Genomic DNA, 25,810 nt, shown 5'->3' on the forward strand with positions numbered 1-25,810 from the left:
CAGAGGCAAATTAAATTTGGCAGTAGATGTTGATCTCTAAGAATGTATCTCTATTAATTGCTAGGAGATGGCCCTTACTTTGTCTTCTGCTTTGGTGGAGAAGAATGTAGAGTAGGCATTTTTTTTTTCCTTACAGGGTGCACTGAAACTGGTTTTGAAACAGTGAGTTAATGGACATGAAGTGGGCCAGTGTGCAATGAACTGGGAACATTTCCTCTCATTCTAGTAGTCTGGAAGGTGTAAATAAAGGTGTAGGCCCAAGCTTGAGATACAGCTAGAGCAGGGGTGCTGGCCCATGATGTGATATCCAGCCCACAGGGTTTCCTATGGGTCCAGAAATTTGGCAGCAAGGGAATGGTATCACCGCTCCCTTGCTGCCACGTTTTTGGGCCCGAGTGCTTTACCAGACACCCAACACAGTGCACAGCACTGGGTGCTGGGTCCTGGGGTCCAATTCTGGTGTGTGGATGTGGGACGTGGTGGGGTGTAAGGCCCCCAGTACCCAGTCCTGACCCACAAGGTGCATGAGAGAGTAGTGCTGGCCTCCTGGTCTGATCCTGGTGAACAGGGCTCAGTCGTGGTGAACAGGACTCAAGGGAGGCAGAAGCTCATGCATGAAGAAACCCTGTGTGACAAATGGCTTTAGCAGTTGCAGATGTGCAAGGGCAGTGCAATGAATTTAGGAGGCTATTCAGGAGGGCTGCATGAAAGTTGTCACCATGACACTCATGATGCAGAAGTAAGCCTGAGCTGCACAGTGGGACTGAGCCTGCTGGACAGTACATCCTGCTACCTCTAGGGGAGGATTGTTCTGAAATATATAGGCTTAAACAACCCTGGCGTGCATCTAGAGGACCCTACAAAGTTACGAGTGGCTTTCATTGTAGGTGTTATGGCTAGTGAGCACAGGAAGTGTGTATCCACCCTTCCTCTGTCAGCACTAGTAGCAGCAGCAGCTCACTTTTTTCCACTGCTTTTTAACCTATAGGTCTGATTGGTGGATGATCTTGATGAATCTCGTTCTGCTCATAGCGAAACTGAGTCATAGAAAGGCAATGTTACATTGATTTTGGTAAGGACCCAACTAACTAAGGGTAAACTTCCCCTTAAATTTTTTTGAGCTGTGTTTAGGGCATGGAGCACAAGGTAAATCATAGTTGGAGGGAAAAAAAATCTTCTTTCAGCATGAGATAAGCATACACAAAAGTTTCTAACTATGAATGCGCTAGCTGGGTGGCTATTATCAGGGGTGGATCCAAACAGGGTGTGGTAGCACAGTCATACTTTCCATTTCAGACCATACTATGAAAACAGCAGCTGGGGACTCTCTAAGTCCCTGAATCAGGTAAGAATCCCTCCCCTACCCCACACTCTTGGCATCCCCTTTCCTTCCCTTCTGTGCTCAATGGCATGTCTCCTCTGATCCCAGTTCTCCCCCTTTGCTGCCCGCTGCTGCCACTGCCCTGGCTGACCCAGGGGCAGGAGGAGTTCCCAAGCCGATCCTGCCCTGCTCCAGACTGGCTGCATGGGGACCTGGGCTCACCTGGGGACAGTGGCAGTGACAGCAATGGGAGACATGTTCCCTCTCTGTTCCCTGTCAGGCTGGAATATAAGGACAGTTATGCTGGATCAGACCTGTGCCCCATCTGGTCTAATATCCAGCACCAGCTGCTGTAGAGGAAGATGCAAAAAGCCCTGCAGTAAACAGATAATCTGCTACCATGCAAGTCTTCTTTTCTGTTCTCAGTGTAGCACAAGCCCTGAGGTTCAGTATCACTTCCTAAGGCAGCATGTGTCATTTTTCAGCTTTTAGTAGATGCTGATTTTCAATGGAAAACAACAGTTTGAACATTATACTGAATTATTTAATGATGTGATGTCCTTATAACTGCAGAATGCCATGGACAGAGGATGGGCTGTTTCCCTTGGCTAATCTTGGTAGAAGCTGTAGAAAGAAGCTTCAAAATTCAGCTTGGCTGAACTCATCACTAAGATTGTTGAATAAATGAGCTTACGTTGCCACTGCCTCTCTTCCAAGGCAGTGCAACCCCATGGAGATATCAGTACCATGAGCTGCATCTACCACAGCCAGTAACTGTCCTAAGCATCTGCAGCGGCTCAGTCTTGCTTGGTATTTGCATCTCATGTAGCACAAGTCTCTTTTCTTCCAGTTCAGGTGGGTTTCAGAGGCTCTCTGGCTTATCCTAACAGTGCAGAACCTAGCCAGATAAGGCTCCACTAAAATAAATAAATGGAAGCCTGCTTCAGGAAGGCTGGGAGGCAGGAAAAATAACCAGTGGGAAAGCACTGCAGTCTGAAATCATTAAACCAGAAGGGCAGTGTCTGTGCTCTGCAAAGCGGATGCGTTACATACTTTGGATCCAAACTAACCCTCCCTTCCCCCTGTTTGCCTCTTCATTGGTGTTTTCGACATCTTGTTCTCATTTATTTAAATCTTTCTCCCTGTTATCATTGGGATGGGGGGAAGGTGATAATGGTATCTGATCTTCCCAAAATATTTCTGTAGTGTTAATCACCATGGTTTCTAAAAGCTAATCTCTTGCAGGGACCTTTCCTGTAATACAAAGATGTATCATAGATGCCAGAAATTTAACTACTCTTGGATTCTTGTGTTTAGTGGGTTTTTTCCCTTTCTATTCCTTCTCTCTTTCTCTGTGGCCTTCCCTCTTTGTGGCACCCTTGTTACATGGACTCGGGAAGCTCTCTTGGCGCTACCACATGTGGGTAGTGATGATGGGGAGTAGGGCTGTGTGAAATTTTGCCGGCCGTTTCAACCAATTTCAAGGTTGAAACAGCAAAATCGAAACAAAACAAAGGCCCTCGAAATAGCCTGGAAACAAAACAAGGCTGGACGAAACATTTCGACCTTCAAAATGTTTCAACCATAGGCTGGGGATGGGAAATCAGTCCAACTGGGCTGGCTTGCCATCCCCAATGCAAGATCTGGGAGGGGGCTGCAAGGCAGCCCAGCTGGGCTGCTTCTCAGTCCCCCATGCTAGATCACACCGGGGGCAAGAGGCAGCCCAGCTGGGCGGCTTTCTCATCCCCTGGCGCGATCTAGCATGGGGGCTGGGGAAGCAGCCCAGCTGGGCTGCCTCACCACCCCCGGCGCAATCTAGCGCTGGGGATGGGAAGTCAGCCCAGCTGATCTTACTCCCCATCCCCAGCGAAATTCAAAACAGCGTCAAAACAGCCTTTCTGTTTTGATGGAACAGAACAGAACAGCTGTTTTGATTCGAAATGAAATTTGAGACGAAACACTGTTCCGTTGAGCCATCGAAACTCAAGGCAAAACGGAATGGTGCTGTTTCGCACAGCCCTAATGGGGAGCCTCTTCTTGTGAGCAGACTGATTTGGTGGTCTTTGGGTTGGGATGGACTGTGTGGCATGTTCTGGGCTTTCACTTCATGGGCTTCTCTTAAAGCAGTTCTATTTCCTTTGGTGATGTGTTTCCTCTACCATCTGCACCTGGTTTTCAAGGTGCCCTGTTGATTTCTTGCAAGGGATGTAGGCCATACTTAAAGGATACGAGAACTCTGTCCTGGGAAGTAGTGCCTTTGAAAGAACTTGGGAGTCATAATGGATAATTGTCTGAACATGAGCTTCTACAGGCCAGTGGGACTAATGTGGTTGTGCAGACATATAAACAGGGAAGTAATGAGTAGGAGAAGGGAGGTTATTTCAGATCTGTAGCTGGCATTGGTGTGATCACTACTGGAATATCAGTCCAGTTTGGATGTCTAGACTTCAGTATTCATGATGGGCCATGAGAATGATCAGAAGACTGGAAAACATGCCTTGTAATGAGAGCCTTAAACCCCAAATCCAGTCCCATTCATCAAAGCACTCATGGTTAAAGTCAAATATATACTTGCGTGCTTTCCTGAACTGAAGGCCTACATGAGGAGAGAGAGTTCATTCTGCAGGGTTCCCGTCAGTGTGCCAGTTCAGCTGAGATGAATTAGTGGTAAGATGAACTGGTGTCCATTGGGACATACTCTGAGATTTGCCAAAACTCACTTCACCTGTTCTGACTGACCCCTGGGCAAAGCCCATTAAATTCAGAAAATTTCCAGCAGAGGAAGGAAACCAGCAAATCTTTGTGATTTTTATTTTTTATTTTTTCCCCTCTAGTTCCTGTTTGGATTCAGATTAAAGGCCCTTCTGTGCTAGCATGCTGGTTGCAGTACAAACATTTACCGAAACGGTGGTGAAAATTCTTAAGCTCTTAAGACAAGAACATGGGATCCTTTCAGCCTGGTGTGTTTCCATTCCTTTGTTCTGAAAGCCATCGGCACTTACTCCTCTCTTTGCAGGCTGGGAATTGCCTCTGTGCTTCTTCATCTTCCTCGTCACATGGGGAGCTAGGAAAAGGCAGATGAAACCCAAATTTATCATAAAAGTAGCAAGTCTCTCCTAGACATCCCAAATGTTCCCATGGGGCTGTTTTCCCTAGGAAAGCCTTTCTAGGAGACTAAAAGTAGAATTGATAGATTAGTATGTCAGAGCTGGATCAAAGCAGCTTTCTGCTCAATTGACTTGTTATTCACCAGAGCAGCAGATCTGTACCTTGTGTGTATACATGCTGACAAGCTGCGGTGTGCCTTGGGGTCTGCCCTGGAATAAATCTCACACCTCATCTACAGTGGGAATTGGAATGAACACAGAGGTTGGATTCCTCCCAAGTGATGGCAGATGCTTATGCAGATGGGATTGGCAGGGATCCCATTGAAAAGTAACCAAGTCAGACTGTCCACGCCCTCCCACCTAATGGATTACTGGCTCCGTGACAACTCAGTGCATTCGTGCAGGTTGGCCCCAGCAGGGTGTCATCTTGGATGACTGACTACCTCTTCCCAGCCTCCTGGCTGGTACTGTGTTATTTCTCTAACACATATAGGAGAAGACAAATCAGAATGAACACGGGGCGGGGGAATACTGTGTGTTGGGTAAAGATACACAGATGCTATATTTTTCCTTGGTTTGTGTGAAAAAGTTGAAGCAAGCCCTAGATTTGGGCTAGTGAGATGTTTTATGTCAGGCAATTCAAACACAATAAGAAGCAAAGGAAATTTATAAAGCAAAAGTTGGAATCATGAGGGGACTCGGGTGACTTTCATAGATTTGAGGTGCTGGTGTTGCCATGGCCTGCTTCTCCTCCTGGTGAGGGTACTTAGCTGGGATGAGGAAGACTCAGGATTAAATGCTTCCTCTTCTTCCTCTGCTCGATATAAACTGGACTTCCCAAGCTCACAGACCAAAGCTCTTTGCCTACCTAGTTCAATATTGCACAGAGGTAGAGGTTTTTGATATAACCAAGGAGCAGGAGAAAGGGAAAGATCATGTTTTTAAATGTGGTAGCATGTAGAAGCCCCATGTCAAGGAGCAGAACCTTATTGTGCAGTACAAGAAAACAATGCATGCTTTGGGCATAACAGCGATAAAAGCCCTGCAAGTATCAGAGAGACATGAGATCTCAATGGTCTTTTTCACCTGTGATTCTCCAGTTCAGGGAGAGATTCTGATAGCAAGGCACAAACACTTGTAGGCTATGAAGGTGATGCTGGAAGACGTATTGATTTGTACTTGGAAGGTGAACAGATACTGCAGTGAAGGACACCTTACACAGAAATGCTCTTTAGTCTGAGAAATGCATGTATGTGTGTTTTATGTTTGCTTATATTGGTTATATCTTGTTAATGAGATTGATATGACATGTCTGGTTCTAATGTTGGAACAGATAGAAACTGCTGCTTTGAAGTTCAAATAATCCTAAACTTGATTCCAAATACTGTTTAAAATGGGACCTTTGGTTTCTCTTAAGAGACCTGGCTGTACCTGAATCTGCTATTACCTCCTGGTTGCTGTTCTTTTTCTGGGTACATGGGCCCATTGCACCCAACTTGGAGTTAATATTGTCCTCGCTGTCCCAGCATGTTGGCTGAACCTGTCTTTTTGTAGCCTGCTAGCTGCTGGCTTTGCTAATATTTTGCTCAGATTATTATTAACCTTTGTTCTCCTAAACTGCACTGCTTGCCCACTGCCTTCATTAAGAGGAGTGGCTAGAATTTCATGCTGGATCCACACTGTTTGGAAACTGTGCCCTATGAACCATGCAACCCTCCCCATCCCCTGGTGATTTCCAGAGCTAGGACTGTTCAGGTCCTGAAGCCAGTATTTTCATCCTCAGCCATGATTAAGACCCAGAATAGTATGGTTTCATAGCAGAGTGTCAAGGTTTCTGTCATTTTTTGTTTTCTATCCAGTAAAAATTATACTTCTTGAACTCTTTTCTGAAGGCTTAGTGTACAATGTGAAAGGCCACAGTCCCTGCTGCCGTCTACTGGTTAAGGGAGGAGCAGGTTAAGGCAGCGCAGGTGGGTCCCGCAACACTTGAAAGTGCTGTAGTGACACAGCTGTGTTTCCTGCGGCCGTGCAGTCTGATGCTCGTTCCAGCCTCCTGGCTAAGTAAAGGGGGTTAAGTCCCAGTCCATGGCCATGTGGTTGACATCTGAGATGTGATTTGACCTTCCTGGTAAAAGGTGTATGTGGAAGACTGCTATCATTCAGGCTGTGGTGTTGCCTGGTCATGTCCTTCTCTCTGCTCACTAGGGTTTCCAGCCAAGGTGATGAAGGTCTCACTGATGTTACAAACATCTTTCCTCCTCTGTTGCTTACAGTTTGTCCTGGGCCTTTTTTAATGAGCTGAAACAAGCTTGTAAATGCAAATTCTAATATCCAGGCAGGCAGCAGCTTAGTGCTGCTACAGTGAGTTTCTCTTACCTGTTGAAAGGTGTGTGAAGCTATTCCTTGGTCCCAGGGAAGTGAGCTACAATTTACCCCTACAAGATATGTGATATTTTTTATACAGGATCCTTTTCTTGTGCTTGCAATGTTACAAATGCCCTTCCTTTCTGTGATATGGAAAAACTGCTTTGGAGGAAACTGGGCGGCCTCTTAGTAGAGTGCACCATAAGGCTAAATAGGATGCATTTGTGCCTGTAGTCAGAGTGTAATTGTCTCCTTACAGAGACTATAATGAAAAACTAGAGGAAAATAGCCGCATTCAGCTGTTGTAAGCTGTCCTGAGGTGTGAGTCCCTCTCCCTCCAATTCAAAACCATTTTATTGTGCTGTTACCTATTCAACACCACTTTGTTGTTGATGTCCAGTGCAGTAGCAAGTACGTTGCTGGTAGTTTAATGATGAAAACATTCATCATTAAAGCATTCTGGCTGAAGGAAGCATTACATATTTTATATCTTTCTGTTTCCCCATTGCAGATGAAGTGAACTTGCTGGATAAACTGACTTCATATGCCCAGGACCTCAGCAACATTTCTCTCAGCTATGATGAAACCAACTGTAGCATCTTGGAGATAGGGCAGTACTCCACTCTCAGTGTGCCCACCAGGGAGGTGTTTGGAGACAGGTAGGCTGATTTCCTAGAAGTTCTTAAAATCTGGTTTCCTGCACACCTGGTTCATGCTTTGTCCTGGGGGTTTTTTTTTTCCATCTCTGTTCTTCTAAGGGCTTGCTTATATTACAAGGTTGCTGCCACCATGCCTGTGCTGGCATAGATATGGTGGCAAACAACATTTTGGAGATACTCTGCATAGTGGCGGAAGGCATTGCAGAAATTTAAATGGTTAAAACCCACTTTTGTCAACTCAGTTGTCTTCATACAGAGTGTTTGGTTGGCATAGGAAAACTAGCTAAGAGATATGATGCTTTCGCATCACTGTTCAACATAGCTGTGTCAGCAAAGCTGTCGTGTAGTTAGAATCCAAGTGTCATTTCTGTGTCGTAATGGCCAGAAGGTAAAACTTCTTTGGTCTGCTTCATGCTTTTCTCTTTCATCAATAGTTCAATGCAGCTTCCATTTCTTTTAGCTCTCCTGACTGGAGGTCAAGGTCAGGGAAATATTTAGTGTCGGGCACTTTTTGCTGAAAGGAATTTTTTTGTAGGAGGAAATGCTAATTTCTTGGAAGTGAAACATTGCTTTGGAGTGTATCAGTTTTATCACAATGTTTGTCAGGAAGTTTTCTTTCATCTGGGATGGCATTTTGAGAGGGAGGGAGCTTCCCAATAACCCTGGAATAGTGTGAGCTGTCTTTCAGGCTCAGTGAAAACAAGTACTATATTATCTTCTTTGTATATACAAATAGATACTAATGACATAATTACAAAAAAGGAGACCATGAGAGAGACTTCCATCCCAGAACAGCCAACTCCCTGGGGTTTGAACCTGGATCTCCATATTCCAGTTGAGTGCACCAGCCATGGGGCAGCTAGTTTGTTCTGGTGCTTGTATGCGTGGGAGATCACTTCCTTATTTTTGTTAAAAATGTGAATGTCTTGGGTTTGTCCTGATGTGGACCAGGAAAAAAAATGGAAAATGACAATGTTTGCAAGGCAGGAAGACCATTCCAGTCCAGTTCTTTTCAGATGACACGTTTCAGCCCCTGGCAGACCCAGAGTCGCAGTGGAGTATGCTGTCATCGCCTGATTTTTCTCAAACAGTGGGTGCTTAAGTTTTTTAAAGTTCTTTTTCAATGAGGCCATTTTAAGGTGTTTCAAATCAGGCATCCACAATCACTTGAAAATCTAGCCTATAATATGTAGCTTTTGGCAAATGTCCTCCTTCCAAAGTTCACTACAGTTAATTAAAACTACAAATTGGCCCACCTTGTAATAGGTAACAACTTATTACTATTTTCTGCATGAAATAACTTGGACACAGAGAAGTGAAGTGGCTTCCTGGATGTCCCTCTCTAACCCAGTTCTTGGCTTCAGCACAAGAATGGGTGTAGTGCTCAACACACTCTCACAACTCCTTTGCATTGGCTAAAACGTGCAGAACCAATTAGGGTTTTCTGTCACTTCCTATTATAAGATCCTGTTTTCAATTGCTTTTAATTTTGCCAAGGTTTAACCATTTGGCCAGAAATGTTATGTTCAGAAGGTCTGTCTCAGGCTGAATTAGTATCAGGGAAGGGATTTCAGCTAAAAGAGTTCAGTTTGTTTCTGAGAATGATTCTAAGGAAAATTAATTGATAAAGTAAAGATATCCAGATGTTTTGTCTTCTCCCCCTTCATGTTCCATGCTTTGGAGCAAGGACTACGTGGAAGGTATTTTCCATCAGAAATATGCTTTTTGCAATCTCTTTGAAATTGCACACAAATCTGGCCAAGTGTTAAGACTTTGAATAATTGCAGCCCATGGAATTTGTGTTTTTGTGGGTTTTTTGTCATTAAAATCCCCACAAAAGACTGGGATAAGTAGACAAATAGGACAAAGAGCAATTTCAGGAAGAGAGAGGAAGCCTTCATTGTTAAGGCGGTTTAATGCTGCTTTGGAGAACCGGATTCTTTTTGATATTAAGTCCCTGTGGGATGCTGAGCAAGATGTATATCAACCACCCTTTTTACTTTTGACCCCAAATTGCATTGCCTGTGTACCTGATTTGCACAAATGAGGAGCAGACATAGCTGCAGCTGATGTCCATACAGCACCATACCTAGACTCCTGGCAGTCCCAGGTGAATTTTTAGCATCAGGCCCCCCTTCGCCAGAGATAATGATAATAATAATAATAATAATAATAAAAATTTCCATTTTTGGGCGCCTTTTCCATCCAGGCCCCGGGCAGCCACTCAGTTCGCCCATACCTGTGTCTGGCCTTGTGTCCATAGAAGCTGTCCTTGGAACATCTAAAGGTCCATAGACTGCTAAATTCTCTGTAAAATTAGTACCTAGATGACTCTGAGCATCCTGCATGGATGGGTACTTGAACCTTACTATTGTTGTGCCTCTGATTCTCATCAGGAAAATGAAGACACTAATACTGTTTCACCTCATGAGGTGTAGTGAAAATAAACTCAATATTCATAAAGTGCTCATGTAGTACAGGGATGAACGTCTTAGAAAAACCCTGCAGAAAATCAATAATTTTGCTTTCAGGGCAGGATTTGTATCAACTGTGTGGTCCATACATTGAACAATAAAGGGAAAGCAAAGTATTAGATAGCTGTTCTTTAAGTGGACAGTATTTTCCTGGGGCAACAAAAGATGCTAGGACCTGGTGGAGAAAAAAATATGCAGCCATTAAATACAAACAATATCAGACTCCATAGGGGAAGGGGATGAATTAAGGATACAGGGGTAACTTGAACTCCAAAATCTGGCCTTTGCTAACATTTAATTGATTAACCTTGCAAGGTTAATCACTCTATAACTTAGTTTTCTGTGCATGATCATATATATGAACAGACGATTGCCCAGTTTGTTACACCAGATGATATAAAATACCATGCTTGGTTTCTCTCTGTCTCCTAGGTTTGCAGATGAGCTGAGTGTGCTGCTGAAACTCAGGTACTCTCTGAAGGAGGAGACTAGTCTCTTGACTATCCTCAGTCATCACAGCCACATGCTGTTCCAGATAAGGATTAACCCCTATGCCTTAGTCTTTGTCACTACCAGGAGGCGGCATTATGAGTAAGTTCTATCCATTTTTTTTCTTTCTCTGCCCCAAAATACAGTCATTTCCAATGGGAGGCACCTAAGATGAGCATGACTGTGCCAAGTATGTGTTGGTGAGAACAAAAGGGTGACTGTTCATGCGAGTATTGTCTTGGGTACTAGACTCTCCATTATGCTCCCATTGCTGCTCATTTTGTGTGCATTAGCATGTGATGGTACCCAGAGGTCCACCTTTTACACACTCAAGGGGTGTGTCTACATGAGGTGCTACTGCACACTGGTTACTGCACATTTGTTTAGTGCTTGTATAAGTAAGTACTAAATAAATGTGCAGGAACCCAAGTTACTGCGTCATAGCACCAGCAAATGCCTTTTTTTGTGATGCTGCTGGACAGTAGCATCGTGGCACAGTTTTTGCCATGGGACGGTACTGTGCAGTAGTATCAAGCTCCTGCACAGTCAGTATCTCATGTAGATGCACCAACAGGTGTTTAATTATCAAGCCTGGTTTTTACTTGTAGAAAGATGTTCCAACTTGATCAGAGAGATATCAGAGAGAAGTGTGAGTTGTTGTCCCATTGCCAGGGCATTGATTATTCATCAAGAGCATGCCAAACTGAGCCCAGGCAGCTGATCATGCTGGAGAGAGATGGTGGTCTTTTGAATTCAGATCACAAGAGGTTAGAAGAGACAGTTGTTTGGGTAGTGCAAAATTTTTGCTGTCAGTGCCTCCTGGGCATTGTGTTCAGTCTCTCTGGTCCTTCACTATCCATTTTGATTAACGAGCTTTATTTTGGAGGTCTTTGACCAGCTTTTTAGCAGGGAGGTTCCCCTGTCTAAAGCCTCACAATTTTGAAATTTGGATTCAGGAGGAAAATAATTTGCTACACCAGATGGTTCACATCTGGTGTGACAGGCCCCAACCACCTCAACATGGCAGCTTGAGTGTGTTGTTGTTATTAGGCCAGCAATCTTTTATTTCCCTGTGGGAATTACCTGCTCCTTTGGGGAGGTGGGGATGCAGTGTGGCCTAATGACTAGAGCACTGGACCAGGACTCTGAATACCTGGGTCCTAGTTTGTGTTCTGCCCCTGCCCTGCTGGCCTCTCTGCCTTTGTTTCCTCCTCTGCAAAATGGGGATAATGATATGGACCTCCTTTTAAGAGCTTTGTGGCAATATTTCTGGATGTGTACATAATTACACATCTGTTTTAGTAAGGAAGTCTTTAAATCCTGTTTCCCATAGAGCCAGGAATCTTTCTTATCTTCTTTTTTTTTCTTGGGATTGAGGAAAAAGAGGCTCCCTCACTTGCTTTCTTCATTAGCACCTTGGAACAAGTTTCTCTGAACTATTTGCCTGCTCCCTGCCAGGCAGGAAACATCCAAAGCAGCAGCTGGAGTTGCCTTCCCAGTGACAGGTCCCTGTTAACATGTCTCCAGGTTCAGTCATGCTTTGGCTCAGTGCTGCAGATGACAGGATGATGGCAGGGTTCTGGTTGGAAATGGGTTATGCGACGTGTGTCATAAAATCTGGCAGCATGAAGTCAGGGTTGTGTGAAAGAGGTGGGCGGGTGGAGGAAATGACAACCTAAAGGAGAGCCAGCTGACACAACCTGTGAATCAAGGATGGGCTCACAGCCAAGGTGGGAAAGGTGTTAAATTGCCATCAGAGTTTCCTTTGGCCTCTAAACAGCATCTCTCCTGGCACTACACACCACCTGCTTGAGTTTTTGCGCAGTCCTGTGGCAATGGTAAAAGGTGAATCCAGCCTTGCATAAGGTGTTTGTCATTTTGCGTCTGGCTGAACCTCAGTCTGTCTGTCTTCTCCCCAACCCTGGGGCGTGCAGGTTCCCAATTACCACCCTGGGAGATGGGGACTGGCACCGAGTTGCTCTCAGCATCACTTTGGAAAGACTGGAGCTGCGTGTGGACTGTCAACTGGTTGAGAGCGTGAGCTGGTCCAATTACTTTGGGATGGGAGTCACCACTGAAGGGCTGGTCATCATTGGAGGCCTGATTGAACCCTTTGAGATCCCTTTTGAGGTGAGGGCCTGCTCCTTTTGCACACACTCTCCTTTTCCAGCTGTAAAGGAGTTATCTGCAGGGGACTGGGTTTGGGGGGGCTTCTGTTCAGGCACTGCTTTACTGGGCTGCAGTTGCATTTGCTCCTGAAGATCCTTATCTCTTGCTTTGCTGATAAAAGCCGTTTATTTTCAGTGCTTAGTGGACCTGCTGTATAAAGGCTTTGACAAGCACTGAATTGTTTGCCTAGAGAAATACAACACTGGCCACGCGCCAGTCCATAGAGAGAGACCCTTGGCAACCCACACTTTAACCTACTCCTCCCTCTGTGTTAGTTACACACCTTTGCCCACACTTTGCAGGGAGAGAGGAGGCTGCTTATGTCCTCTCTATTATGTGGCTTTTCACAGGAGGCTTATGCAGAAATTCATGAGAGCTATTCATTATTGGAAGAATGAAGTAGTGGTGTGTCAGGACTGTTCTTTAAAGCAGCTGGAGTCAGAGCACTGGGGAGTGCTGCTGTGGACTTCTCGTTTCTAGCCAGGCCTGTGTACTCATGACTTCTGAAATTTTAAGAGGAGAAAAGAAAAAAAAAATACCATCACACCTCTTGGCACTGTTACGTAGCAGCCTTCCTCTGAGGGTATCTTCTCTTTATCATTGTCCTGCTCACCCTCCCAGAGATGTATCATTGTCTCCTGCTTTGCAAGTGGATAAGCTGAAGCCAAGAAGTGGGAATGAATGGCCCAAGGTTGACATCATACTGTGACAGGAGCTGGGGTCAAGCCACACTCCTTCCCACTACTACATCTTGTTGCCTGCAGTTAAAATCACCTGTGCTGCATGGATGGTACTTGTGCTGTGTGGCTAACTTTGTCATTTGCATATCCATGGGGTCTATGGAGGATTCAGTGAAAGATCTGGGCCCCTTTATAATTAAGCATTATACTCACATGCATCAAAGTTACAGTCCCTTCTCCAAAGAACTTGCAGCCTAAGATGTACAGAGATTAAAAATAGGACCTCTGTAAAAGACCTACCTAAATCTTACTGATTTAAAGTTTATCTTGAGGCATTTGCATTGAAAAATCCCAGTAACTAATGTGAGATATCAGACTGCAGAAGCCATCAATGCCAAAGTGCAGCTCTGAGCTCCCATCATCTTGCATTAGGGGTCCCTTCCTTATTTTTTCAAGAGCACATACAGCTGTAATTTCCCCCCTTTTCCAGCTTAGGTTTGCAGCCAAACCTAGGGTCTCGTATTAAGATGGTTTCTCACTGGAGAGATTAGCTGGCAGCTTCCACATGCTCTCCTTCGCTTTTACCACTGTTTTTCTGCAAAAGAGTGGGCCTGGGTAGGGCAGGCTCACTCAGATGATTGCTCTGGACAGCCGTGTCATGTGGAACAATATGAATTGATAGGCATGGCTTGATGGCACCACAGATAACAAGTTACCGCACTAATTACCCTAGATGTACTATGCAGACAGCTGAGGAAGAATAGGAGGAGTATCAGGAGGAGGAACCAGCTCTGACTTTAAGAAATTCAGAACTTGAGTGTCATGAGCCTTCTGGCTGCCCCTGGCAAGCAGGAAGCAACCCACTCCCTACCTCTTCTTTGTTTTGTCTCTCCCATGTAACAGTCAATGTACCGGGTCCAAATAGCCTCATTTCAACCTGCCCCACTTACTTTTGATTCAGTCCTCATGTGGAGCAGGCATTAGGGTTCGTATGTAAGCTACAGCCTTTTTTTGTTTTCTTGCCTTTCCAGGGCGCTCTGCAGGAGCTGACCTTCGTGATGGGAGACCCAGGGGCTGCCCGTGAACACTGTCACAGCTACAATGCAAGCTGCACCAGCGCTTTTGGCATGGCAGCTTTCCACAACTGGACCCGCTTCCTGTGGGAGCTTTCCACAGAGGTACAGCTGAGGGCTGGCAGAGAAAGTTTCTGAGTTTTTGGTGTTGTCCTCAAAATGATGGGATCCAGTTCATCCTAGGGGTAGCATCACTTAGGTCAATGGAGCAGCCCCTTTGATTAATTTGGCCCAGAAAGGTTTGAGTGTATGGTGTCTTAGTGTTGCCCATTCTGTGGTTGGATATCAGTGTGGTAGTGGTCTTTTCTCTCCCTGTGTGAACATGATTACCTGGTCCTACTGAACCTGCGCCCACAAAGCACTGGCAGGCAGCAAGAGCTTCATTTATGGCAGATGATTTTGATGTGGGGACAGCTGAGAATCAAGCATTAGCTTTGCAGTATTTGCTCTCTTGTCACTATGTCCAGTGTATCTGTGGCAAGAGCAGCTGACAGCTGTGCTGCTTGGCCCGTTCGGGTGCCTGAACAAAACTGGCTTGCTGGTAGTACTGTAGAAGAGGACAGGGGACAGCACTGCAGGGGGTACCAGGGGGCATGGGGAGAAGCTGAATAAGACCTAGCTTGGAACAAGTGTGGGGGCATGGGCATGGAAAAAGAAGTCCTATATTTTGCCTACTGGGGTTGAGGGGCTTTAAGTGATCCCAGATCCTGGTGGCTCTCACACTGAGCACATCCGTTCTGAACAGCCATGCACAATTCACTGGGAATCCAGTAGGCTATGTGGGAGACATTATCTTGGCCTCAGTCTCTGCTGACATCACAGTGACCTAGGAGGTTTCATTAAGTGTAAGCTGTCAGTCAGCTACCTCTTTCTAGTTGGGATTGTTAAATGCTGAAGTCCTAATGGCAGACAGGTTTCATGCAAAATTTGAGGGGGAGGAGGAAGAAATATGGCTTGGAGGGAGGGAATTGAACTGTAAGCAGTCTGTGTGTGCCCACATGTATAAAATGGAAGAGGGGAGTATGGAGCAGTGCTCCAGCTGAATCAACAAACTCGGCCAAGAAGAGCATGGGATGAATACAAAGTGTTGCCCTCGGGAATCCCATTCTTATTCATGCCTGTGAGGTCTCTGCATTGAACTCCCTGATGTGTCCTCCTCACCATGCTTTACTCTTCGAAGGTGCTGACGTCCCTGAAAAGTGGCAGCTTGGTGGATTTGGCTTTTACTGGGGTTATTTAATTTTTTGCCAAGAGTTCCTGCTTTCCCTTGGTCCCTCTGGAACCTGATCCAAAGACGCCTGCCTCGGTCCTGCTACAATCCCTGCTGAGCTGAGCTGCTCAGGTTGGGCTCAGAAGCCAACTGCATAGCAGGGGAAAGTCTTGATCTTTACTTCCTCTCTTTTATTGTCGAGGTGCAGGAGGTTAATCTATGCTTTCTGATGATACCCCTCAGGTTTTAAATGATGGAGAATAACAAATACTAATAGACCTGCTTGTTCTGAGTAGAATAATAGAGTCTCTACTCGATGAAGGGACCAACTGACTACTTCTCATGTAGGGCTAATAAGCACTTCCATTCTAGGCCGGGTGCTGAGGTCTCCTGCATATGATTCTTAATGCCATAAGTACTGTAATGCTTAGCAGCAGGGATGAGAGAGAGTTGAAATTTCAGCTATCCTTGATATAGGTTGTAGAGGCAATTGTAACTTCTTAGAAAGGTCTGGATGTCATAGTTTTCCTTTGGAGAGAAGCAAGTTTTTGTGCATGGCTCTAACTTCCTTTTGCATTTAATATCCTCTGAAAGTGGATTATGAATGACTTGGGAAGGTCTTCAGAAAGGGGGTCATGCAGGGTTAAGGAAATATGATCATGGGATGAAGCAGGTATCTTTCTTGACCCTCCCAGGAATTATGAGGCAGGGGAAAGACTTCCTGGCCCCTTGCTGCTCTTTTACATTCATTTCTATTAATCAGGATTTCTCTCATTAACGAGCCCAAATGGTGAGGGTGAAGGAATGAGGTTGTTGTTTGTTCTGCTTTCCTACAATGTCAGGTCCTTGCCTTTGGCCTTGGAACAGTCATTGGCTTAATTGCTTAAGCACTGGGACATATTGCATCAATTTCCATATTTATTAGAAAACCAAAGTTTAAAAGAAACTTGAGCATGGAAGATTAACTAGAGGTTTGTATTGCTGGACCTTAAAGGCCAAATGTGTGACAAAGACAGTAGAGCAAGAGAAGTGATGGAAGTGTTTGCTATAATGCATGTTGTTGCTTTCCCATGTTAGGGAAAATGGTATTTGGTTCACCTTGTTTGAGTTCCAGCACAACAAGTATCATCCACAGTTGTCCCTAACAATAATGGCCCCTGGTGCTTTTAGTGAAGCTTTTTATACTTACAGTGCTTCACAGATCTTAACAGCTGCATTTTCTGATGCTCACCACAGGTTCACATGGAGTAGGAGTTATCCTCGTTTTACAGAAGGGAAACTGACCCATAGTAGTCTTCTCCAAGATGATTAGCGAAATCCTTGGACATACCTGAAGTTTTTACTAAAACCTCGCTTCAACATAGCAATGGGAAAATTGCTAGATGTTTCTGCCTGAAACACACGCATTAAATTGCATTAAAAAACAAATTCCCCAGTCTTGCTGGAGTAGCATGAAGATCCCTGCTGGAAAGACCTTTCAACAAGAACCAGTACTTAGCTACCCAATTCACTCTTAACTACACAAACAAGACATTGCTAACCATTCACTTTATAAATGTAGCTATTTAAGTAGTGATATCTACCCCTCCAATTGTGTAGGTACCACAAGAAACCAGTGCAAATCAGGAAACCTATGCTCAAGTGTGACTTTCCCAACCAAGTGGGAAGATATATGCAGGGGTTATTCCAGTTTGTTTTTCATAGTTTCATAGTAGTTTGGGGTCAGAAGGGATCTAAACAGATCATCTAGTCTGACCCCCCCACCACTGGCCGGAGCACATGCTGGGATCACACGACCCCAGACAGGTGTTCATCCAACTTCTTTTTGAATTTACCCAAGGTAGGAGCGAGGACCACTTCCCTAGGAAGTTGGTTCCAGACCCTAGCCACCCTAACAGTGAAATACTGCCTCCTAATCTCTAACCTGAACCTATTCTCCAGCAGTTTCTGGCCATTGTTCCTCGTCACCCCAGGTGCTGCTGAAGGGAATAGGACCCTTCCTATTTGCTGCTGGTCTCTCCTAATGAGTTTGTAGGCAGCCACCAAATCCCCCCTCAGCCTCTGCTTGCTGAGGCTGAACAGGTTCAGGTCCCTCAGCCTCTCCTCATAGGGCCTGGCCTTTTGCCCTCCAGCCAAGCAGGTGGCCCTCCTCTGAACCCTGTCAAGGCAGGCCACATCCTTCTTAAAGTGCGGTGCCCAGAACTGGACACAGTACTCCAATTGTGGCTTGACCAACGTCACATAGAGGGGGAGTATCGCCTCTCTGGACCGGCTTGAGATGCATCTTTGGATGCACGACAAGGTGCTGTTGGCTTTGCTGGCTGCGGTCTGGCATTGGCGGCTCATGTTCATCTTGGAGTCAGTAATGACTCCAAGATCCCTTTCTGCCTCTGTGCTCTCAAAGGGGGAGCTCCCCAGCCTGTATGTATGCTGTGGACTCCTTCTCCCCAGGTGCAGCACCCTGCATTTGTCTATATTGAACCCCATCCTATTACCATCTGCCCACCTCTGTAGTCTGTCTAAATCTAATTGCAGCCTCTCTTTCCCTTTGAGCGTGCCTACCTCTCCCCACATCTTGGTGTCATCGGCAAACTTGGACAACGTGTTTTCCACCCCCTTGTCCAAGTCGCTGATGAAGATGTTGAACAGTGTAAGCCCCAGGACCGAGTTCTGGGAGACCCCACTATTCACATCCCGCCCGGTTGAGTACAACCCGTCCACCAGCCAGCTTTAGAAAATCAGCTGTTGTCCTTCCAGACTTCGCTGATGCATCATAATATAATGATGTTTCAAAGAAAAGCCGATTAATTGTTTTGTAGAAGTCATAAATTATCAGATCAGAGGAGATACTGTTCAGCAGAGGTCACAAGTACTTTTAAGCATCCTGAAAGTGTAGGAGATATTTCTCAGCACAGACTGTAAGCAAGATCTCTGCTCTGAGGGGCTTGCAGTAAAAGTGGACATTATCCTATGCCCTCTAAACTAAGCTTAACAAGACAAACATAACAGATTATGGATTTGTTTAGGATTGTTCAGGCAGTGTGGGTTTTTTTCAGGTAATAAATTAAGAGGGTGGTATAACACTGGTAAAATAGATCAAACAGCTACAGATAAGTTTATAGGGAGATACTGTGCAGGTCATATAGGAATGGGAACAACATTTGACTGTTGGATAGTCAAGGTTGCCATGAGTTCTCATAAGTAAGGGAAATGCAAAGGATGATATCAGAAGTGTGGTGAATCCTGAAGAAGGCATCAGGGCAACAAGAGGCTTGAAAGTATATAGATGATTCAGAGATGCTAGGGTCAGAAGGGACCTCAATAGATCATCAAGTCTGACCCCCTGCATAGGCAGGAAAGAGTGCTGGGTTTAGCTGACCCCAGCCAGATGCCTATCTAACCTCCTCTTGAAGACCCCCAGGGTAGGGGAGAGCACCACCTCCCTTGGGAGCCCATTCCAGATTGTGGCCACTCTAACTGTGAAGAAGTTCCTCCTAATATCCAGTCTAAATCTGCTCTCTGCTAGCTTATGGCCATTATTTCTTGTGACCCCCAGGGACGCCTTGGTGAGTAGAGCCTCACCAATTCCCTTCTGTGCCCCCGTGATGAATTTATAGGTAGCCACAAGGTCACCTCTCAACCTTCTCTTGCGGAGGCTGAAGAGGTCCAGGTGCCCCAGTCTTTCCTCGTAGGGCTTGGCCTGCAAGCCCTTAACCATATGTGTGGCCCTTTTCTGGACCCTCTCCAGGTTACCCACATCCCTCTTGAAATGTGGCGCCCAAAACTGCACGCAGTATTCCAACTGCGGTCTGACCACCGCCCGATAGAGGGGCAGTATCACCTCCTTGGTTCTATTTGTCATGCATCTGGTGATGCATGATTTTGCAGTTAGCTTTTCTGATGACTTTGTCACACTGACGACTCATGTTCATCTTGGAGTCCACTAGGACTCCAAGATCCCTTTCCGCTTACGTGCTACCAAGCAGGTCATTTCCTAGGCAGTAGGTGTGCTGGACATCTTTCCTCCCTAGGTGCAGCACTTTGCATTTCTCTTTCTTAAATTGCATTCTATATCTGATTGCATTCTATATCTGCCCTAGGAAAGTGTTTGCTACTGCTGTCATTTTTGGTAGAGGGAATGGGAAAAGCAGAAATCACTGGTCTACTGTACAATCATAACAACCCAATCTTTTCCCAGTACTAAGGTGAAGAAAATTGTCAAAGTCATTTCCCCAGGAACAGGGAAGGAAAAGATTTTACCCAGTGATGGAACTTTAAAGGTCTGTATGGGTAGCTTAGAAGTTTTGTGTAGGACTTCATTATTATCTGGCATATAGTAGATAGAATCTCATTAACTTGATAGTTTCTGCAAAAATGTTAGTGTCTTTGAAGGCAGCAAAGATTTAATTATGCAGTTCTGTTGTAAGGTCTCATACCTTCCAATATTATTAATTTTACAGAAATGTTGGAATTCAGGAATGCCTTATATATTGTGCGAGCAAATTAGGGGCACGGTTTAGCTCGGTTGCATGTATAGTTGAAGCAAATGTATGTGCATGCCAAATTTACATACATCCATTAAAAATTGGTCTATAAACCTCTTCAGGATACACTGCAGGAGGTGAACGATCTATGTGAATAGCTACAAATTAAGTTATTTAAAAATTGTCCAAACAAGCTTCCTAGTTCAGTGTTTTTGCCTGTCCTGTTGTCAGTCTCTGCTTGCTGATTTGCAGAGCTGGCTGGTTGGTGGGGGACCCCGTCATGGCTGGAGTGTATTAGTAAGGTTCTGCCCCAGTAAGAAAGCTGGTGAACGTCACAAGTCCAAAGGGGATGGGTAATGAGATTCTGGAGCTAGGACAAGTTTAATTTTTTCTAGCACTTAATCAGAACCAGAGACTCTGAAGGATTTTTTACTCTGACATTAAAGACTCATTTGGACTCATTAACAGCATTTTTTTTAATGTGTTTATAGTTCCAAAAATAACAAGGAGCAGATCAGCTGCTTATGGAGAGAAGCGTTCCCAACTCTGCTGGAGGGACCATCCAAAGTTTGTAGTTACTGTTTCCAAACCTTTATATGTTTAAGGAGCTCCAGTGTTTTCAATAATGACTAATTAAGCCTAATTAATTTTAAAGGACTTAGACACTATGGGCACTTAGACACTGGTGCACATGTGCTCCAGGGGTGGGGGGAGGGCGCTTAAATTACAGTGGCTCCAAGAGCTGGATGTGCACATGTGTGCACCCTCTTCCATCCTGTTAGTTCTGACATAGAAATTGGGTAACCCTGCTCATCTTTATTTTTTTCTCTAGAGGAAATGGTTTGATCAACTTATTTTTACAGCCTCTCTATAAGATAGGGCAGTAAAACTGGGAAAGGGAGGAGTCGTCGAGACATAATTCTTCCGACTTACCTCTTTCAGACAACTCTTAAAACCATTTCCTGGTTTAGACATGAGTTGGAATCACTGTGAAGATAAGCCCCAGTACCCAGAACCAATGTCCGCCCCTTTCAGAAGTTTGCCTTTAATTCTAAGCAACTAAAAAGAGGTAAGATGGGTCTGTACTCTAAAGTCTTAGTCTCTCTTAGCTCTCTCCTCATCTTCCTGGCTTTTAGGGTTTCTGTGTTAAGCTTTGATGCTGCTCCTAATGTTTGCATCTATATATTGCACAACGCAACATCCTTTCAGTGAAGGAAGGGCAGGGAGATTTCTATTTCAAGAGTGATGGGTTTGGTATGGGAGTTGGGGTAGACAGATTGATAGGTTTATCTGTCATTCCCCTGCAGGTTGAGATGAAAAGTGAGTCATATTCCACTGTTATCATGATGTTTGCCATGAAAAGAATAAATGTATTACTTTCATGGCATAAACCCAAAGGCCTATGTATCTTGTGGGGGGTGCACAGATTGTAAGTTAAAACAAAAAGTCCTATAGTCAAGGTGGCCAAATGAAAATTCAGAATGAGACCCCATCTCATAACACCAAATATAACAAGGAGATAGATTGCACTGAGTAAACTACCTTTGTCCCTGATTTTGCAAATGCTTATGCAGGCGGGTGAACTCATTGGGATTACTCCTGTGTGTGAAGTTGTTCACATGCATAAACATTTGCAGGATCAGGTTTATAAGTGTCCCCTTCCAGACTGGAAGAAAAATGTGCCTTGAGTCAAATGGGTTTGTTTAAATATGATCTGCAAAGTAAATAAGATCATATCTGTGCCTTCACACAGTTTTCAGCTGAGAGTGTTTTCAGTACACTGTTTTCAGCTGAGAGCGGGAAAAGCTGATGCTGAGGTTTCAGGGATGTGTTAGTGTATATCTTGTTAGTTTTCCTAGGGAGTTATCCCAGCAAAACTGAATACCTTGCATCTTGAAATTTCTGATGAACCTATGATTATTCTTGAGTAGAGGAGAGAGCAGAAAAGATCATTTTGGTCAGGAAGGAAGCTAAGAATGGAATACGAATCCTTGAAGGGTACAAGAGAAGACCCACTTCCTCTGCTGATCATATGTGAGTGTTAAAGTATTTGAAGACACACACAAAAAACTAGGACTCTTGGTTCCAAAATTATACCTTTTATTAGACCAACTGGGAAATCGCAAGAAAATTGTCCTTTTCTGCAAGCTTTTGGGATCTGAGTCCCTTCGTCAGGCTCTGGGAAAAGTATAGATGGCACAAGATGGTAAAAAGTCCCCATAGGTAGGAAATAAACTTCATTTTTGCACAGAGGGAGCTGAAGATGGAAGGCTGTCCCTCTGGGTCCACGAGAGTGGCTTTGGGAGCTGTGCTGAGTAGCGCTGTGATGTGTAGATCAGGTAGAAGTCCTTCCCTGGAGGTGTCAGATGGCAGGAGGCAGGGAGGTAAAACATCGTTCTTGTTGTCCTGCAGTGAAGTTTAGAATCCAAGATCAACTAATATTCAGCATCTTCCATGTGTCAGGGGTGTACTTGGTAGCTGTGCTGGTCTGAGGCAATAGTATTTGAACTCTTTTCCAGGGTACCTTTTCAAAGTGGTTGATGGGGATTTTACCTTTAGCATATGGGGGAGTCAGAGTCTAATCCCTGCAGGTTGTCTAGTGCAGTGTGTCCTGTAACGAACTCTGTATGCACCCTGTATGATAAAGACCAGACCTGATAGGGTGAACCAACAATTTTCTCCTCTGCTGCTTCTCTGCAGCATCTTTGACTGCAGCAGTCGAGACAGGGAAGTCCCTTTGGTTGTTCCACAGCAAAGGCAGGCCTGGAATGTGGGAAGTTTGACTAATGGTTTGAGCACAAGAAGAGACATTCCTGCCTTCCAAAGCGCCTGGCTTGAAATGGTGCAAATAAAGAGGAGCTCTAACTTTCTCCTATAAACACTTCCATATTTCAGCCATTGACAAAGCACTGCATTGATAGGGTATCTTTGAAACGATTTGTCCTAGATCCATTCATCTGTATGATTTACTTCTAAAGAGTCTGTATTGAAAAGAAATAAGGAGGGGGTGTTCTGGAACTTCTCTCTTAATCTTTATTTCAAATATAACAAAATAAATGTCGTTCCATTTAACCATGCCATGTGGCGTCATCTAGAGTGAGTTACAGCCAGTATTAAACCTTTTATTAGCTGACCTATTGCAGGCTTTTAGTTCCCATGCCCTTACTGCCTTTTATTGTTTACCATATGCTTGCAATATTCTAGTATGTTTTCAGTTAAAACAATGACTTCTCTGCTCCTGAAGTAGCCCCTTTATAGAGCATTTCAGCTCTGCTGGGTTTATTACAGTACACTGGGGTCATACTTTGGCCACACAATTGGAGACCAAATGACCTCTGTGCATTGTCAAAAGAACAGCTGTTGATCTTTGGCTGGCTTTTTAAAATGAGAAATATAGTTTGCCCTTGTTTCTCAGTGGTGATGGAGCAATGGTTTCAGAGACGTACATTGTGATGTGGTGAGGCTGGGGGGAGATCTTTTTAGATTCTTTTTATTTGACTGGTCTCATTTGGACAGTTATGTCTAACGTTTTCAAGGGTGTTCTGCGTGTTTGAATTTCTGAGTGTTGCCACCCTCCTCGCCACCCCAGAGGTTTAATATGCAGCAAGTCATAGCACCTGGCCTCTGAAAATCAGGTACCTGCATGATGTCTCAAATTGGCCAGCCCAAAATTGAGGCACCCTGAAATGTTAGTCACCTCTGAAAGTTTAGGCCTTGAATAATTAAGACCCGCAGGGTATTAATTGTCTAGCCACAGCACGTGGACATGTTATATAAATTCTAACGGATTAAAACGTGGTGTTTGGAGCCACAAGGGGAAGCAATGTGTTGTATGACTTGATTCATCATAGTAGCTAGCGGATGAGGCAGGAACACGTATTGTACTTATTCCAGTTATTAGAGCTGTGCGAAGCTTTGGGTGGTGATTCAATTCGGAGGAGATTCGGCCCAATTTGGTGACTGAATCTCTGAATCCAAATCGAATCGGGGACCAATTTAAAGGTCCAAATCGATTCGGAGAGCTTTGATGATTCGGGTAGCCCACAGCATGGAGTTGCACCCGACTCCAAGCTGGTAAGTACTAGGGGCGGGGGAGTGGAGTGGGGACCATGGGGGGGCCCCTGCCAGCCCTCCTGACCTCCCCCAGCCCCTCCCATGGCTGCCTCCACCCAGCCCAGCTCGGTACTTTAAAAAAAAACACCAATGTAAAAAAAAGCTTCCAGGTTGGGGCAGGGGGAGAGGGGTGATACCCACTGCCCCCCACTGTCTCATGGTGCATGGGGGGGCTCTGCCATGAGCCCCTCAACCCCTCCCCTGCTCCCCAGGCCCCCCCATGCAGAGTCCCCCAAATGGCATGGGGCAGTGGGGGGCAGCGGGGGTTGCCCCCCACCAGCAGGAGCCGTGAGTCGGGGTGGGGGGGGTTGGGTTTTTTTTTTCTGGAAGGGCCAGAGCTGGCCTGGGTGGGGCACCCGTGGGGGGGCTGGGGGAGTGAGGGGGGGTCAGGGGGCTCGTGCAGAGTCCCCCATGCAATGTGGGGCAATGGGGGGCAGCAGGGATCGTGGCAGCACCTGGTGACTCGGGGCTTTTTTTTTTTTTTAACCAGAGCCGGGAGCTGGGGCAGGTGGGTAGCCATTGCCAGGCTGGGAGAGGGGCAGGGGATGGGCCTGGCCTGGCTGATTCGGAGATTTGGCCAAATCGAATTGGGACAGTGATTCGAATCACTGAATCGAATCACTGTCCCCTGCATCAGCTGAATCCGAAGCTACTACTAGCCGCTTCGCACAGGCCTACCATTTATGTCTCTGAACCTGGAATAGGTAGTCCCTTTTGTCTGCTGATCTGCTAGGGAGCACTGCTGCTTAAGGAAATGCCCCGCTATGTTAGGAGTTGTTTCCCTGAGCACTCAAGCCATTGTTTCCACTTGCTTGGCTTTCTAGGACACATGATGCAAAGAAGTGAATTGATTTCCCTAGTGGCTGCTGTAGAAAGCCTTGCTACATTGACAGACAAGCCACAGACACTTAAATTAATCCAATGTCAAAGAGTCAATGGACTTCCTGTAGTTGTGTTGCATGAAGGAGTGGTTGGTGATAGGAAGGAGTGGTGTATGGATGCCAGAGCCTGGGATGTTTGACTCCCTCACATTCCTGCTGTCAGAGCTCATTAAATCAGACTTTTGCTATTGTGACTGACTTGGAATTGGCTGTCATGGTAAAGGGTCAATATAGAGACAGCGTCTTGTGCTTCAGGGCATAAAATCTTTACTCAGCAGTTGAAACTTCCTCCAGTAAAGTAGCTGGACTTTTGTGAAGGGTACATCAGGGTCATTGTGTCCAAGGGACATCAGAACAGTTTACCAGTGATTTGTACATAGTCAGCCTCTAACAACTGACATCCCCTTCTCATTGTAGGAGTTCAATAGCTCATCATGCACTGAGTATTCAGTGGGGTTTACTTCCTTTCCCTTACTCGGTCCCTGTGGATCATTAATCTTCCTTCTGATTGAGACTCGAAATGTCTTGTTAATAAGGCCAGAAGAAATTACACTGCTCATCCTGTTTGCTCTTCTGCAAAAGGCAGGCCACAGGATTTCCCTGGATTAGCTCATGTTTGAATTATAGGAAGTTTTAAGAGAAACATCCAAACTTGATTTAAACATTTCTAGTGATGGAAAATCCACCACAGCTCTTGGTAATTTGTTCCATGGTTTATTATTCTCACTGTTGAAAATATGCACCTCTTCTTCTAGTTTGGATTTGCTTTGCTTTGTTTTGCTAGAC

The 25,810-nt window shown here is 45.1% G+C and overlaps 1 protein-coding gene across 5 annotated transcripts in view; it reads left to right on the forward strand.

Moving 5' to 3' along the window:
* COL27A1 (collagen type XXVII alpha 1 chain) overlaps positions 1-25,810 on the forward strand; it is a 227,985-nt gene that overhangs the window by 68,773 nt on the left and 133,402 nt on the right. For all 5 annotated transcript variants that reach the window (XM_059715547.1, XM_059715548.1, XM_059715551.1 and 2 more), the window contains exons 2-5: positions 7,304-7,451; positions 10,358-10,516; positions 12,349-12,544; positions 14,295-14,441. In XM_059715547.1, coding sequence (XP_059571530.1) covers positions 7,304-7,451; positions 10,358-10,516; positions 12,349-12,544; positions 14,295-14,441 — 650 coding nt within the window. The remainder of the gene's footprint in view (positions 1-7,303; positions 7,452-10,357; positions 10,517-12,348; positions 12,545-14,294; positions 14,442-25,810) is intronic.

The sequence above is a fragment of the Alligator mississippiensis genome, chromosome 12 (assembly GCF_030867095.1).
Source record: "Alligator mississippiensis isolate rAllMis1 chromosome 12, rAllMis1, whole genome shotgun sequence".
Lineage (NCBI taxonomy): Eukaryota > Metazoa > Chordata > Crocodylia > Alligatoridae > Alligator > Alligator mississippiensis.